This window comes from Papilio xuthus, unplaced genomic scaffold (genome assembly GCF_000836235.2).
Source record: "Papilio xuthus unplaced genomic scaffold, Pxut_1.1 DF824655.1, whole genome shotgun sequence".
In the NCBI taxonomy this organism is placed as follows: Eukaryota; Metazoa; Arthropoda; class Insecta; order Lepidoptera; family Papilionidae; genus Papilio; species Papilio xuthus.
The window spans coordinates 1,072,808-1,091,395 of record NW_013533994.1 but is presented as its reverse complement, the minus strand read 5'-3'; the positions used below and the strand labels follow the sequence as shown (position 1 = coordinate 1,091,395).

The 18,588-nt window shown below is 33.8% G+C and overlaps 2 protein-coding genes across 2 annotated transcripts; one reads left to right on the top strand and one right to left on the bottom strand.

Moving 5' to 3' along the window:
• Window positions 1–4,113: 4,113 nt before the first annotated feature.
• On the top strand, window positions 4,114–16,563 carry tim (timeless). Its single transcript, XM_013325762.1, has 17 exons — window positions 4,114–4,461; window positions 9,154–9,257; window positions 9,791–10,341; window positions 10,490–10,643; window positions 10,715–11,034; window positions 11,110–11,396; window positions 11,474–11,828; window positions 11,911–12,102; window positions 12,354–12,454; window positions 12,544–12,742; window positions 13,201–13,385; window positions 14,136–14,590; window positions 14,707–14,907; window positions 14,993–15,170; window positions 15,262–15,366; window positions 15,534–15,794; window positions 15,951–16,563. Exons 2-17 carry the CDS (start codon window positions 9,161–9,163, stop codon window positions 16,147–16,149), a joined length of 3,840 nt encoding a protein of 1,279 aa, XP_013181216.1. The 5' UTR covers window positions 4,114–4,461; window positions 9,154–9,160; the 3' UTR covers window positions 16,150–16,563.
• LOC106127624 (uncharacterized) lies at window positions 16,552–17,810 on the bottom strand. Its single transcript, NM_001311832.1, is given in 2 exon segments — window positions 16,552–17,458; window positions 17,779–17,810. Coding segments are annotated over 2 exon segments (642 nt in total). The 5' UTR covers window positions 17,791–17,810; the 3' UTR covers window positions 16,552–16,828.
• Window positions 17,811–18,588: the final 778 nt, after the last annotated feature.

Below are 18,588 nucleotides of genomic sequence, written 5' to 3'. Positions count from 1 at the left end.
GCCATTAAACTTTCATTCTCTCATATAACAAACGAAACTTTTTATGATATTATTATATTTAAAATCTAACCTTATTTGGTAAGAATATTGTAGTTTCAGTGTGAATTGTGGGATTAAGTGTATTATATTTTGAGAGTTAGAAAGCTGATGTTTTCTTCTGAGAAGATTTCCAAGAACCATGTGGTAATTACATTGTGTTTTTTAGTATTATATTTTGTATTTTTTGTTGTTTTGACTATTATTCTATCTCACTACATATCAAATAAAGTATCAATGACTATACTTGATATTTTATGTACGTAAATAAATCTTATTCCATATTTACGTTAAAATGTTGCTAAATGTTTTTATATTCGTAATTACTTAGTAAAAGTCAATGAAATGAAAGTTCGCTTTGAAATTGTATAGAAGTTCTAAATAACATAAAAGGTAATGCTTTATAAAACCGAATCAAGCCAAATTTCCATTACATATGTCTTAAACGATAGGGAATATTCTTACACTGTTTTGGAAGTTTTTTTTTGGAGTCGTAACTTAAGTTGAAAAAAAAACAAGAAAACTACATAGGGTAAGTTAAGTTTGGAACAATAGAAAACCGCAGGATAAGTAAAGCTAAGTTTATAACATGTAATAAAACACCAAAAGCAAACTGGAAAGGTTAGGTTTGGAACATTTTTAATACCATAAAAAAACATCGAAAAAGCGAAAATATTTTCTATTATAGCATGTGATTTTATAAAAATTGTGAGTGTCAGCATACCTGTTACAAAACTCTAAACATGTGAAACAATTTTAATATCTTAATGAAATAAATTAAGACCCCGAAAAAAAATCTTCATAGCAATATATTCATCTTCAGCAATCTTTATAGCAATAATACTCATGATGATCATTTCCTAAAGATTAAAATTGATTTTATGAAAACTTGGTTTGATTCGCTGTTGTAAAGTTGTTCCAAATAAAATTATTATTCAAATGTTAAAAGACTTTGTTTATTGTTGTGTTTGGGTTGGACTTTAAAATGGGAGTGTGACTCACTTTCCAATGACAAATTGACCGAAATTTATTATTAAAAAGTACACATCTTTAGGTTTGTTTATAATAAAATTATGAATAACATCAACAATATGTGATTTAATAAAAATAAAGATATCTGTAATAGTTTATTTTTCTATTTAAACTAAGTTACCAGCAGTTACATCCAACCTCTGAAGTTTTTGTAACTTATTAAATTATAAGAATAAGCTTTACAGTTATAATTAACTACAAAGGAAGAACATTGTATGAACAACTTATCAATTTTTAATACTTTCTGTTTTAGGTGTGAAACAAGTAAAAAGCAGTAGAAAACATAATCTATGGATTCACAGAAATAGAATTTGAACAAAGATAAAATTTTACATTCTATTCATATTTAAAAGAATTAAATGTTGAACTAGAACTTATGACCTTTTGCTGATTGCTGAAAAGTAAATTTACAACAAAAATTGAGGTAAATAACATAAAAGTAAGTACAAGACATATGCCAAATTCTACATGGTAAGTGGTAAATATTAAGTATTAATAATCCCAAAGCACATATTTCCAGCAATTATTTGAACAATTTTAACCTTTTAAATTGGCTTGATATTTAGTATAATATGGTTTGCTCGAAACATGAAAAAGATTCAATAATAAAAATTAACTTAAACATTATTTAGGTTGTGTGTAGAATATCTCTCTATTATTGTTTCAAATATTGTAGATTAAACTGTAAATTGGTCATGTCATGACAAGTTTTTCAAACTAATTTGATTTATGATTCTATCATAGACATTTCACAAAAATGGGCAGGCAATAAAATTTCCAAAAAATCTGTACCTGTAAAAACTAATCATCATTTTTACATGGTTTGTGAGTTCCATCATTGTAGAGAATTGAATTTCAAAGAAGTTTTGTAAGTAAATGGGGAGAAATCTCTATAATCAAAGAAAACCAGTTTTTTTTTTAAATAAGGTATGTAACTAGGTGAAAAGCAATAATTAAATTGATTATGTTGTAGACTTGAATCAATTAATTACCATTTCATACTGTTGCAGATGAATGATTGCACCTCTTCAAGTTCTACAGAATTATTAAATGAAGGAATCTGCTTCAGAATTACTGACTGCATGTCGCTGCAACATCTGTGCTACAAAGTTTGACTGTTTAAAATATTGTAATTCTAAACTAAATTTTGAAAAATAACTTATTATATGGAGTAGTTTAACCGCAAATCTAAAAAAGAGTCACCATGTTGCAGAAAATGCACTAGCATAATAACTATATTAATGTCAATATTGATATATAGATGTGTAACCTATAGATTATTTATATTATAATTTAGTGTTTTATATTAGTATACATGTTAATATTATGACAATTTTTAGAAATATGTATTAGACTTTAATATAAAATATACACTAACATAATAAGATTTTCTCGAAATTGGGAAATGCAGTGTATAGAAAATAAAAATATACTAAAATATAGGGAATTAAGTATCAAGTACAAAAGATAAAAAAAAATACCATTTAGTGAAAAATATGAAACAAAATTAATTTATTAAATTTGGATTTTACAAATATCACAACTTATTATATATCTTAAACTTTTTTTGAACTAAGTAATAAAAAATAAACAGAGATTGTATACAATTTTCTTACAAGTAATTTAAATTTCAACACAGGTACTTTTCCCCAAAATGATGCCTCCTAAGCTCATTATTTTTCCTCGTTAAGGAATCTATAGGTTACACATCTATGGAGAATAGTAATAACAAAAGAGTTAAAATGCGGAATCTTTAGGTTCATGATAATTTTATGAATTTATTTGAGAAGTAAAACTTAAATATTGTATTCTATTTTTACAGTACATAATATTTAACATGACTTGTACATTTGCAATGTTTTGATAGGAAAAGTTTGGATTAGGGGACTATTTGGAGCGTCGGCAGTGCAGTTGGCGCTTGACCGGATCATATTTTACATATCCAGGTACGATCTCCGCTATATAGTAATGAGTTCTTCGAATTTCATGATAACATCCATCAGACATTCTTACTGTAATTACAAATTGCATACAACTGCATAGAAATTCAAAGATATGTGCGAAGTCAACCAACCCTCACTGGCTCTGCATTGTTGAATAAGACCCAGTCGCATTCTTGAGGGTAGGCTCCGAGCTCCTCAGTGGAGTATAGTGTGTCCGTATAGTGAGCTTGATGATGACGATTTGTTTTGCTTCAATGCATATTGTCTTGTTAGCAATTTTCTAAATATTTTACCAACAGAGAGGAGCTAATCTCTTTCCAGTGTTATTCTATTTCTCAAGACAAGAGTGGCACTACTACTCCAGTTCTATCAGAAAATATGATCTATCAAATAAACAAACTGGAACAAATAAGCATTTATCAAAGTTGGGGTATTTTGTTGGTGAACTAAACAATAATGGTATTATTACGAAAGCAATGAGCATTATGTTGCGTTCTTAAAATATGTTCGCTTTAGTCAGAAGATTAAATAAAGTTGCAATTAACGAAATTGTTTTATTTTTCCAAAATTGTTTTCTCTCGAATAATACTTTCAAACGTCAAAACGGAAATTGACAGATTGATTTTTTAAGGTTGGTAGCATCGTAGACTTGTTCATAATATTGCTAGCATTGAAAATGTCAATTTTTATTCTCCGTTTGTGTATCTAATTAGTCAAGAGTCCCGTCTCTTATTTTATATACTCTTTGATGTAAGCCGTGAACTGATCTGCAGGTCATCAATTTCAGTTGAGTTATCCACAATTACTTATGTATAGGAGTGACAGCTGCGCAGTTTAATATTGCATTATTTCGAAATTTCATATGTATATGCATGTTATTTTGTCCTGAAGTACAATTTGCTAGTTTGTTTGAATGTATCAATTTAAATAGGAAGGAATTACATATTACGAAATTGGTTATAAGTTGCAAATTAATTGTTTGGATTGGCAACATGGACGACTTTCTTAAGGAGTAAGTCAATTTTTGATTACTGGTAACCCTGTGTGTAATGTCAAAAAAACTGCCAAAAGACAGCAGACAGGACCCATAGTATACTTACTATACTCTTTGGACAGACCAAACCAATAAGATCCTTGTCAGATTATAGACAATACTAATTTGTCGTAGGAAGAAATACGTATGTGTTTATTAGACAAATTAAACTGAGTTATGCATTATTTTTCTTTATGTAAAATTGTTAAAAAAGTTTAAGAAATATAGCTGGTTGTATAAATTCTGTAAAATTACTTTGCCATTTTATAAAAAATAAAACTATCTTGTTCTACCTGAATAGTGTGTGGTTTCGCGTTCTTAAAAACAAATATCTATTTTAGTGTAAAGTGCACTTGCAACTGTAATTGTTTATACTTATGGTACGACAGCTAGCTAAGCGGAAATATCGTCTTCTTCGTAAGTATTTCTATCAACTTAAATTATTGATGTGATATCCAGAAATACAAAAGTACATTTACAACATATAAGTACTCGAATTCGACAAATCGAATTAATTACAATTATAATAGCCGAGTCTTCTACTATGTGTATGTTATGCAGTCGAGTGATGTTATGTGTTTTTTCGTGTATATCAAATTTTAATTAAATACGTACATATATAGTAAATGACTTAGTGTACATCGTAATACAATTTTAATTGTAGTTGTATTTTGGCATTTTGTATTTTTAAGAGATTTTAGGGATATGTTTGAGTGCAATGTAAAAGTTGAATATGTAAATAAAATACTATATAGTTTAATTCTACAGTATAATTAGTAAGCAAATTATATATATATATCATAACTCCTAAAGTAATCATTTTATATTCTTTTTTACTCAGTCGATTTGAGCTTCATACATTCAGTAGCATCAATTCTTGTGAGAATGTGACTTTCAATAAAAAATTGTAAGTACTTTATTAAAAAAAAAGTAATTAACCACACTTCCACCTGATGTTAAATAGTTAAATACAAAGATTATTTGCGCTAGATTTTAGATACAATTTTCTTGATCCTGTGAGAGACATATACATTATTGTGACACCCTAAAATGAATTAATATAGAAAATAGCTTTGGTTCTAATAAAGAAAGCTTAACAAAACAGAGATAACACTGTTGAAAAGGATTATTATGTGACAATTGACATTAACTTTTCTAAAATTACTTGTGGTGGGATAATTGCACATTTTTGCAGCTTGAAATTATTATAAACATAAGCCTATTAAACTCAAAATAGCCATGTTTACCCTAGAGTGCCCCATATGGAAAATATTCAAAATGTTTCTTCAATTGGTCAAAACAAAAACAAAATATTACAGGAACTATTGAAAGAAAGAAAGAAACTAAACTAAAGTAAACTATTGTTCTAAATACTATGTATAATCCCAACCAGTGTGGGCTTGGGCAATACTTTTGTTTAAGTGCTGCCTTGTTATTTTGTGAAATTCTTAGCATCATGCTAAATAACTTTTAAATAAAACTGTCATCAAACCTAATTAAAGTATTGGAATGAAATATGTAAGTGTGTAAACTTAGATTTATTAGCCCTTGTTAGGTACAAGTGTTATAATGAATTGTTTACGTGGGCGTGGAGGGGGCAAAAGCGGTGAGCGCGGCTGGGGAGGGAGGGTGAGGAGGGGGAGCAGGGTCGAGGGGCGTAGCGCGCCGCCGAAGCGAGCACGTGTACTTGACACGCGACTCGCGTGACCTACTATTGGTGCGTAGGAAACCGCAGCTCATGTTCACGTGGTAAAGATATTTTTTGAAGACACGTAACGTTATAGTTATTCTTCTTAGTTTATTATTTTATATACTATTCTATCATTAAAATTATGCAACATCACTATAAGTTATATAATTAAATTAAAGTAAAAAATGTAATAAAACGCAACCGAACACTTGTGATAGATATTGTGCTCTTATTAATTTTATTACGGTAATATAAGACCCAATGCCTAACATTTATCTATCGTCCGTCGATTAAATGTAAAGAAACCCTACGTGGGATATTTAAAAAAACGTTGTTCAACTTACAACTTCATAGAAAAGAACAATGCAAACGACGTCTCTAGTTTGGCTCAAACTTTATTTTATCGAGATGTTACTGAACTAAAACATTATTACCATACCAAAAATTGTAGGTTTCTTTCGTGTGGATTATTCGGTTTGAAAAATTAACTTCAAGCTTCGTCGTATTATTTAGTTTTATGTGAATCAAATCAATACTGAAAGGTTTAAAAATAATAAGGACAAAATAATTTGAACTGGATGTACTTTGTCATCCAATGGAAATTCTCGTTTCGAATCACCATTGTTATAGCTTATCGGAACCGAGCTCAACATACTTTTATGTAAGTAAATGTACTTCATACTTGTGCATAGTGTTCTATACTGTTTTCTGAAATTTATGATTACAAAGTACCTTTATAAAAGCAGTTTATCGTGCTTAAAAATGTAGGTACTGAACTAAACTATTAACTTGATATTTCACATGGTTGTTTCCTGTTGGGCCTATGTGCCTACCGATTAATTGACTCAATAGGAAAATAACTCCCATTGAATCTATAGCAACGATCGGCCTAGGTAATCTCTCATTCGCACGGGAGCTCTCTTATCGAGCGTTAAAAAAGCGTCCAGATAAAACACAAGCTAGGTAGGTAGGTAGTGTTGTATTTTGAGCGCTGGGCGAGCGGAACATGTCGTAGTAGAGGTAAGACATCAGTCGTAAGCCGCCAACGTGGCGTTAAAAAGCGCCCGTTCGTGTAAGGACTTACTGTTTCTCAAAAGCGAATTGGAAGAATTGATACAAAAAGAGAAACCTTAAATACTTAAATTCTGTTTCTCACTGTAAGCTTAGCTGATTAATCAAGGCCAGGGACCACTTTTAAATTATTCTTCTTAGCAGGTACTACTATGTAGGGGTAATAAAAATTAACTGTAATAATCAAACTAAAACGTTGATTAAAAACTCAATAGAAAACTACATAAAAAGAAATGATAACATTTAGTTATAACAGTACCTACTCTGTATTTCGTTTTTGAAAGCATTGTACTCCTTTATTTTTGTAATGAAAAATATACACAGCAGAATCTTATTGTTTGCTTTGATAAAAAATGTAAGAATAATTTGCTATAGCGATCACTATAACCGGAAAAGTCAAGATGTCTCACCGATATTTTCGCATGTTTATAATAGCTATAATGTGCACTTACATAACGTGTCTGAAGGACGACTACGACGTATTGTTGTGGTGAGTTGCGCAGTTTACCCTCACCTTGCAACGTGCTCATAATATATCTAACCTGTGCAAGAGCTGTGAACGTCTGCAAATAGCCTTGCTGTTCACTTAGGACTTTCATATATTATACTAAGTTGTGTCGTATCAAATTCGCACGTAGTATGAGAGCAGCAGCGATATAAACATATACTCCAGTCAAAAAAAGGTGTTGAAGCTTCAATAAATCGCATAGATACTTTTAGTGTACCTTACTAACTGATGGTCGAAGGCAATCGAAAACAAAGGGGAGGCTCTGGCCTTTTCGCCTTCTATTTGGATTAATTTAAAATCACCATCCGCGGTAACCGTCATCTTAAACAACTTTTACATAAATCTAGACTTTGGTTGTTGGGATTCGGTTTCGGAGATTTGGGATTGTAGGAGTGAGTCCATGTCCTGATCACATGAAAATACGCGCTATCCGTGGATTTGCAGAAAATCTTGCCCAGACAAAGTAACTTACAAAATCAATGACGTTTTGACAACGTTTTTGGAAAGGTATCTTGTAAGATTAGCGGGAGATATTCAATCTGTTTTATTATTATATAATATTAATAGATCTACTTTAATAACGTTACACAAACAAAGCTGGGAATTATTCAAATAGATTCCGACGGCAAACGTGCTTTGCTCAATAGATAGGATTATTCAGAAGCTCGTTTATCGAATCACGTTTTAGATGTTGAGAGCACCTTAATTTGTTTTTATCGGTTTTGCGATATGATTTTTACACATACGTAATTTTGGCTAAACTTACTGTAAATGTTATTATAATATTTTTAACCAAAGGTTAAGTACCTCATAAATTGTTGAATAGTACTTAACCTACTCTAGCATTGCTCGTATAGGTTGATATAAAACAAGTATAACTTATACCTTCTCGATAAAAAGTAATATAATTGGTAAACGAATTGTTAGATCTGTTTTTTGAATTTATCCAAAGCAAACAGTCAAATATATTCTCAATTCTATATAGTCGAGGAATAAACATGGCAATTTAGTAAAGTTTTGTGCCTACTTTTAATTGAGTTTTAATGTATTTTAAATTTTTATCGGTACACGTGACCTCCAAAAAAGTTACCCGCATCTTATAACCATGACTTCTAACTTTAAGGCACTTTGAGATTTTCTTTTCTTTCTAAGGCTTCTTTCCTGAAAACGACTAATGTTTCCAAACTTTGAAATTAAACATACACTTTTAAGCTATTATTATTTAATAAACTTTGTTAAAAATGTGTGTAGTACGAATTTATAAAATATGTAGTTCTTAAACAATAACTTATGTCTTAACTGTCTTAATTATAATACGTTTTTTTGTGTGTATTCACGAGTAATATGTTGCAACGTGTGGTAATAGCGCAGTCAATTTAGGTAAATTAAGGGGTGAACCATCGATCCCGCATTTGGAAAAAAATATTTTAGGTCGAAGGTTTTGACCGCCAATGGGGTTTTCGGGGATTTCAGCCAAGATATAAGTTTTATTAAATAATGATCTAGATCAAAGTTGTAGATCATGTCATTACCTAGACCGAGTTTCTGAGATTTTATGGTGCAAACAATTGAAAAAGTTGTAGTCATTGGCCAGCAATCACAGCTTTGTTCCCCTGTTTTTGTAAATTATGAAGTATTTCTGCTGAAGGAATAACATTTTTTTAAACATTACCCTCGATGATCATAACGTCAGATCTTTAAATGAGATGAGTTAAGTAAAATCCTTGCTTGCCAGTAAATATTAGGATTTATCTAAGTTTGGGCTTTTACAGTATAATATATATGTAGATTTTTGTTTATTTGTATATCACGTTTGATTCAATACGATAATATTTTTCAGATAAAAAATGGAATGGGTTCTCAGAAGCCCTCAGCTCCATAGCACATTCAGCAATCTTGGATTTTTACATTCAGATGGATATCACGTAAATGAACACTGCAACGGTGAGAAAAATCATTTTTGTAAATAATTTTTTTCAAAGTTAATGTTGACTGTTTTATAAAAAAGGGTTGTTAATGGATGAGCAGATAATATAAAAAAAAATATTCGAGTAATTTCAATCAGAGCCATATGGATTGCAAGGCGAGGTCAATTGATTCAGTATCGCAGTAAATATGTGTCTATAGATTGCGCTGTAGGTCCGTTCCTGCTAGCCATGCGCATTCAATACGCACTACGCACATCATGTTAAGATCCAACTCCCACTGATCACCACTGGCGTGGACACAACTGCTGTGTAAAATGACAGTCGCGTAACAAGCCGCTAATTAGTGCCTATTTGCAGGCACTGATTTGCAATTGCTTGGTTCTGACAGCGTCAACGCGCCGTTATGACCACCTTTATTTCGATCAAACTCTAAATACTCGTACAGCGACATTTAATTCATATTTCTTTAGTTCTTTTATAACTACTCTTGTTTGATTAACAAATGTTACGAAATGTTCTAAATCCTCTTCATTAACTTTTTTTTTACAGCTGCCTTAGAAACTATTTTACACAATATATTAACAGAAGATAAATATTTATGTACCTATCGTAGAAGTATTAGCTTCGGTCAAAACATAAAGAAGGATCTTATTCCATTACTGATTAATGCAAAAGAAGATAAAACTATTGAACTACTAATAAAAATATTAGTTAATTTAACTATACCTATAGAATGTCTACTTTCTATGGATGCTATTTCCAAAACTGGCTTCGGGAGACACACTATATTTGAAGTAAACAATTTACTAGCAACTACTAAACTCGCTCTGACAGACCATCGGGCAACAAAAGTCATAATAGAATTTTTGAAAAAAAATTCAGACTTGGAGCAAAAAAGTAAACTTTCTTCGGAGCAATGCGTAAATATTAGCAACACACTTCTATTTCTGCGCAACATCTTGCACATACCTGAAGATGTGAGCGATCTGAGTCCCGTCTACAATGGCGCCCCGCATACAGTGCAAAATCAGTTACTATGGAACTTGTTTAGCCAAAATTTTGACATAGTTCTTATAAAGCTTATGTGTATGCCAGATGCGGTAAGTGATGAATTAAAAGAATTCATAGCAGTTACAAATCATTGTACTGTCTGAATTTTGTTTAATTATCTGTTATTAATTGCATTAATTTCATTACTTAGTTCTTCTAGAGTCGAGATGTGTGTTTTGTATGTTATTTTCCTTCCAGACCAATTGGGCAGTTACAATGGTACAATTAATAGCCCTATTATATAAAGATCAGCACGTCACAACATTACATAAACTTCTTAATTTGTGGCTCGATGCTTCTATATCTGAAAGTTCTGAAGACAATGAGAGTAATACGTCACCACAAGACAGAGGTATTTTTTAAATTTTAAGTGTGAGTTTATTTTTAAGTGATACCGAGTTAATACGTTAACGTGTACTGTAGGTAGTAAGGATTCTTCGCCAAATTTGACTTCCGATCCAACTTCTGATTCGTCGGACACCGGCGGAAGCGGCAAAAGTAACGACGACCCCAGCTCTGTGAACAACGACTGGGATGCTTCTTCAAGAAACAACATGAACAGTAGCCAACCATTCCAGTCCCCGCGATCCGCCGACAATCACGCATCTGAAACAATCTATAATAATAATAGCGGCGATAGCGGTGATGGCGGCGATGGTGGTGATGGTGGTGATGGCGGTGATGGTGGCGATGGTGTTGATGGTGTTGATAATAATAAAGATACCACTATGAAAAATGATACGGTAAGCATTAAAAAATGGCTAAATAATACTTTTGCATAAAATTTATTGAGAAATAAATATAAATTTTGTTTACAGCTGGTTTCCGTGTCAGGTTCAAATGAAAACGATAGTCAAAATTATCAACAAAGAAAATCAGAAAAGAAAGTGGTCATATCAGAAAACTCTGATTACGGTTACGTCACTCAAATCGAAAATCAGGAGTCGATATCCACATCGAGCAACGAAGATGAGTTGCCAACTAAAAAACCTCAGCACCAAAAACCGCACACGACCAAACAGAGAATAAGTAACAAAGTACGCTCGAACCTCACGCTTCAGGAAAGAAAAAGAAAAAAAATCGTCAAGAAAGGAAGAATAAATATGTTCGTATTTTTGTATTCTTCTTCAAATATGTGAATATTTTTCGGTTATTTAACACTAATGATTTAAATTATTTTAGAACAACACTGCAAGGACACAATACACTGACCGACGACGACATTTCCAATGTTTTGAAAGAATTTACAGTTAATTTTCTGTTAAAAGGATATAATTCATTAGTGAAGACGTTACATAAAGAAATTTTGACTAATGTTCAACTCGAAATCGATACATCGCACTTTTTTTGGCTCGTTACATATTTTTTGAAGTTTGCCACACAAATTGAACTGGACTTGGAGCACGTTTGCTCAGTGCTGTCGTTTGAAATCATTTCATATTTGACTGCGGAAGGCGTAAATCTGTGTGAACAGTTTGAACTTGCTAGAAAATTGGACGGAAATGACTTGAAACCTAACGTTCGAAGATTACATCTGGTAGGTATATTTAAGTGTATATGTATTATACGCTTTTCAATTTGGTAATGCAATAATTAAAAAAAAACTTGTCATTGTATAGGTGGTGACAGCCATCCGTGAATTCGTTCAGGCAATTGAGTTGTACAAGAAATCGCCGCATACTTGCGATGATGACCAAGACAAGCTGGTGTCGCTGCAAATGAAGATGTGTGAGACGAATGAATTGCGCTCGCTTTTAGTGTTGCTTTTACGTCATTACAATCCTAAATATCATCCGAAACAATATTTACAGGTTTGAACATTTTTTATTTGCCCAATCTACAAATAAACATAAATATAAAAAAATGCACCAATAACGTGTGAGACGTTGCAAAATTTTAAAGGTTTAAGGTTTGTTTGCATAAAATGTCAAAACAAGGGTTACGGGAGGTGACGAAAGCTAGGGGTGTCATCGCTTTTCTATTATAATTGTCATTCTTATGTTATGCAACAAAAAATTGCAAAATTAGTAGAGGGAGCACTTTACATTAGAAATATTTTCAGGACCTTATTGTAACCAACCACATTTTATTGATGTTTTTGGACAACGTTATGAAAATGCCGGATTACAAAGGCACGACCAGTATGCCTGATCATATAAAACAGTTAGTATTTTTATGATTTTATAAATATGTGGGTTATTCCAAATTTATAACCTTGTTATTGTTACTATACGTTGATCAATTTGTCACAGGTTTGCAACGCCTGAAATAATGTCACAATATGGGCTTTTGCTGGAAGATTACGAAGGCAATGGGGAGTTTGTCAACGACTGCATTTTCACCATGATGCATCACGTTGGCGGAGAGCTGGGATGCGTCATAGCTTTGTTCCAGCCCAAGATTTTGAAAACTTTCACATCCATATGGAAATCTGAGTTCGAGACTTGCGATGTATGTAAATCTTTTTGCATAAAATCTAAAATAAGTTTTTGATGTTTTTGATTTTGCGGGTTTCTATGTATTGTAGTGTTTCACTGGTATTTCATTTACAAAGTGATATCGTTTGACAGTCTCGTACACCTTGATAATAACAAAGTAACGGCTGCCAGTAGAGATCTGGTCTTTTGATAAAACGGTACAATTAGGTTGTCAACCTTTAATCAGAAATCGGAAAGAGGATATATCCCCTTCTTTTTTTACCTCCGCCCTTTTATGCGATCGGTACTGCCCTTGTTGAACGAGAATTCGTGCAGCGGCCAATGCCAGTCTTCGTACCGAATTACATTGCGACGAAATGGCAATGTATCATACAGAATTACGTTTGTTTTCAACTCTATAAAATGAATATATTACTCTCTTCCGTGCAATGCAACTTTCTGTTGTTCTTATTGTATTTTTCTTCTTTGTAGGATTGGTCCGATCTAATTGAGTACGTTATAAATACGTTCATAAAGAAACCTCAATCGTTGCAAAGTACTGGAACTTTCCGACTTGAGTCTGAAAGCTTCGATGTAGCTCAAAGCAAAGAAGCAGGAAAGGACGTCGGAGTCAAAAGAAAATCAACTACAAGCAGCGTAACGAATGCTAAAGAGAGGTAAAGTAACATTACCTCATTTTATTTGTAATTTTTTGCTACCAATACTGTTTTTTTTGTATATACATACAAGCTGTCTCTCGCGACTCCGTCCGCTCGGAACTAAAAAAAAAACTTAATTAGTTGCCTATGTGTGTCTTCCAGACTATGTTCTATTATATTCATCGAGATCCGTTCAGCCGTTCTGGAGGTACCTTCAAAGAAACATTCATCCACCCATCCATCTATTCTTTTCTCTGATGGGCAGATGTATCTACTTTAAATTGTGTGTGTTTTTTCTTCGGCTTCTAACTATTCCTTCGGTTAGTTTAATGGACATTGAAAAACTACTTTTGACTCATCTCTCATCTGGAAATAATAATTTGTAAATGCGAAATACTGATTCAAATCAATGTTGTCAATTGGTGGAATTGGTAAATATAAGTGTAATGTGGCGATGACGTCGCGTCGGCTTGTTACGGTGTAGGCATTGCACAACATCAAACGATGACGACTTTTCGCTTTGCTACGTCACTTACATTTTACGTGATGACGCAAAACCGCTTAACTTACGCATCTAACTTATTTCTCATTTTTATTATTTGATGACGTTATAGGAAAATTATATTTCTTAACTTTAGTATTAGCGATGCCATTACGATTATTATTGCGTTTAAAATACCGAAGTATTAAGCTATTGTTCAATTCTTATTTAATATTCATAATAAATAAATTATATGTTGTAAAGTAAAAAACAATATTCTATTTAAGATGGACAGAGGATGAAATTTCTTCTTTGAGCTGGAATTACATGCAGTGTAACACAATGTCAGATGTGATCGGCGAAATACTGAAGTTATTTAAAGAGGACGGGGTAATCAAAAAGAGGGATTCCGTAATAAAGGAACTTTTCAAACAGTCAATAATAAACAAGGAAGAATTCGAGAAACTTCTTAAATCCGAAATGGACAGGAACTCTAAAGCTGTACAAATTAACAAAGAGATGCGAGATGACGAAATAGGAAAGCTTTGCGAGCAGTTGACACAGGATGGCAAGTCCAAGTTTTTGGATTGGGTTCAAACAGTGTTACTGGACACTTGCTATGCCAAAATATATTTCGAGAAGAAAGCACAAATGGATATAGATTTTACCAAAAAAGATAACAAAGGCATTAATAATAACGCAGATGAACCTGTCGCTTCCCCTGTGTCGTATCATTCATTGGGTAAGTTATATTCTATACACATTTTCTGTTGCCAGCAAATAAGTAAAACGAGTGCTTAAGACTTTTCGATACATTGTTATTCTTATACTAAGCGGAGTTTAATATTTTAATTTCAGTTTTAAACCAATCCGTACCACTGGTGCCGTGGAATTGCGAGCAAGCTTCAATGTGTAAGGATTTAAAATTCCTGCAACTTTTGCATAAGCTGGGCTTCCACATGCCCGTCGATTCGGGCAAAGTTTTTATTCGTATACCTCACTTCTGGACGCCTGATTTTATTTTCGATGTGGCAAGTAAAATATCACCGATTGATAAATGTGAGTAATATTGACATACTCCAAGAGTGATTTTTTATGGCCTTGTATTGTATTATTACGGTTTTTTTTTACTTTTGTCTTTCAGCTAAATTGAAGTTTTCCGTGAGTGAAGTTATGGAGAGCAGTGTAACGAAGTCGAATCAGAGGAACTCTTCAGCGTTGCCGGCGATCACAAAAGACGCGATAATGACCACTCCTCTTGATAATTTCTATCAAGTAAACAAACAACAGCACTTTGGTACCGTCGTTAACTTCACTCCTATGTAAGTTTTAACATTTTCTCGAAATTGTAGCTATATGCATAATAATTATTATTGTTGTTAAATGTGACATTTATATTTTTAAAATTTTCAGGCCTGGTTCATCATTCAGTTTGAATGAAGATGAATTTCAAAAGCCCAATTGGCTGGAAGTAGTTCAAAAATCACAAGAATACAAGATATCTTTTGATCTTGGAAGGTAAGCAAACATTGTGTTTGTTTCGAATAGAGTATTTATTCATATTTTCAAAATTACATCAGCTTTTTAACATTATGCGAATCATATGACTTGATGAGTAACGCAGAAGAAGCTAAGGATGTTGTTTTAGTTTGTTGTACAGTGTTATATTAAAATAATATTTTCAGCACTATTTTGAAAGAAGAGATAATCGAAGTGAAGGTAACGGAGGTGCAGGGCAGGGTGGGTGAGGAGGGAGTGCGCGAGGAGGCGGGGCGGGCGGGGAGGGCGCGGGGGCAGGAGGCCGGGGCGGGGGAGGGGCCAGAGGAGGAGGAGACGTCGTGCATGCCGGACGCAGCGCTCGCGATGCCCGCCGCCATGGCCGCCATGAGCGCTAAGCCCGATGTCAACTACAACTTGCACCACATGGAGTCTGAATATTACAACAGGTGAGATGACACAACTTACTGCAACTGGCACTGCTCAAACTGTTATTTAACTCAATATACCGATAATTCGAGGGCATCGTATATAGTAGTATCCATGAGGTTTTGTTGGAAACAATGTGAAAAGTGTAATGTTTGAGTTAGGTATGTACATTGCAGTGTGTGCGAGACGGCGTCGGTGGCGTCGGACCTTACGCGCATGTACGTGTCGGACGAGGAGGAGAAGCCGGAGCCGATGCGTCCGACGCGCGCGCTCGAGGTGAAGGCGCTTAGCGACGAGCTGTCATCCAGCGACACGGACAGCGTCACGCCCACCGTCGAGAAACGACCTAGAGTCACTTTCTTTCCTACCTTTTGAAATAGAAACATTTAAGTGTCGTAATCACTAGATACTATTACTTTATAATACAGCAATCGATTTATTTTTTGTAGTGTTACCGCATAGTGTAAGTGATCATGTTATACAACTAGTATGTGTTGTTGGTCCTCGTTTAAATTGATGTTTCTCGATGTCTTATAATTTTTTTTATGATTGCAAGTCGTTCTTGCCGTGCGGAAGGAAAGTACAACATCGTAATGTGCCGGAAGTCTTCGGACAGCTCTTTGTATTCAGCTGCACCTCTCTCGGCGGCGGAGACAAAGGACGCGATACTCTATTTTTAATTAATATTAATTTTATATTTTGACATTTATATAGATTATAAGCGGTTATTGTGGACATGCAAAGTTTATAGATTTCTTTTGTTATAATAAAAAAAAGTTTTGGTTTTTATATTTTGTATTTCTCATATATACAAGCGACTCATCACCGATCACACTATAAATAACAACTTATCATTAGTACATACACATGTAGCAACAACGAAACATAATAATCAGACTATTTGAGCATAGTGTTTGGAACGGTTTGGCTTATAAAACACAATACAAAGAGATTTATATTTCTTTCTGAAGATCACAGTTTCAAAAATTGTAACTATGTACACTTTTGTTCAGGTACAGCCATACCACCAGAGATTTATACATTTTTATTAACTTTAGTAATGTGGCACATGACCTTGGTTACCAGACCCATGATTTGCTAAATAGTTCTTAATAGCTTGATTGTAACTATCGGACTCGAATGTGTTAACATCTTCTTGGTTACCGGGGTGGCTGTAGTGGCTGCCGGCTCCGGCGAAGTCTTCGTTGGAACTTTGCAGAGAGTGCTCGTCGCCGGCTCCTTGTGATCCGCTTCCGTAACCCCCATCACCGTGATATACGTTTTCGGAGTCAGGACCGTACCCATCAGATGCATGTTCTTGTACTTGGTAAGTGTTTCCACCGAATTGACCGTGGCCCTGGTAAGGACTGTCTAAGGCTTCGTGGCCGATTTTGTCCTTTGAACTAATTACATGAGGCACCTTAACGATCTGCGGCACTGGCACAGGATAAGGCTTTGACACGTGCACTGGATAAGGTACTTTTTCCACTACTTTCACCGGATAGGGTACGGGAATTTTAACAGCTATGGTCTTTGTAATTTTTACAACTCTAACAGGAGTTTCTGGTATCTCCACATGCTGACCCAGATCCTGTAGTTCTGTGTCGTAGTTCTCCACGGGGATTATGTGCTTGTGTTCAGAGGCAAAAGCTACGCATATGCAACATAGTAGTGTAGTAAATTTCTGAAACGAAAATGAAATAGTATCAAGCATGTTATTAATAAAAATATTGTTCACTTTTAGAAGAATACAAATTCCGTAATATTTAAAAAAAAATGCGAATTGGGCTGTTGAACTATAATCCAACTTAAATTATTCCATTACGTTTTGTTTACGAAGTACTAAATGTTAACTTCAGAATTTGTCATCGGATGTTTTGTTATTGCAGCTATCTACTGGAGCGTGTTACATAACTTATTGTGTAATCAGGAAGTTGTCGTTTCCGATACTCGGACATCAAAATATATCTTACGTCGTTATTCAATACAAACAAATTAACTTACCAGTAACTCCATAGCGATGGGTATGAAGTGTGCGTTCGAAGTGCGAGTAAAAACTATCGAGCGACAAGTGCAGAGAGGCTTTTATATGGCGCGTTCCCGCGGTAGCGAGAGATTGCTTCTGCTCGAATCAAACAATTACTTTCTTACACTCGCCTGCATTCGCCCCTCCGCGATGGAGAGACGGCGACGGGCTGCGGCCGGCGCACACGTCACCAAGTTCACTGATCTGAATTACTTATGGCGCTGAATCATTATCGAATCCATTGAGTACTTCGAAATTTAAAATAGAAAATATTTGTTACAAAGGTCAAACAAACAAATCGGTTGTACATCAATACTGCAGTTTGCATTGCAGAGACAATCATGACTTGTACTCAACTTCTTTCTTTCTTCTTTTACTTTCTTTGTAGACTGACTAGTCTTGGCACAGATCTCTGTTTACCTTTTTTCGAATCTTGAAATTTCCTTTAATGTATCTACTTAGGTATCATAACTACTGCAGTTACAAAAAAGTCTATTCAGGTCAGTAATTTCCGGATCTATATTGTTTTTGTTATGTAATTGCCATTTTGTTAAATATCTGTACGATATTTTTATAAATTTTGTAATAAATGAGGTAGGGTGAGTAGGCATTTCTAATCAAAAAAGAGATCAAAGCTGAACGCTAGTTTATACATATAAAAAAATTGTATATTGAAAGTTACACCAATTACCACAGGCGACAGCATCTTTTTTTTTGCGTCCCATTGCTTTAGAAGCAATGTAATTTATTTTAAATGTTGTATCATTGTTTTTCTTTTATGTTACGTC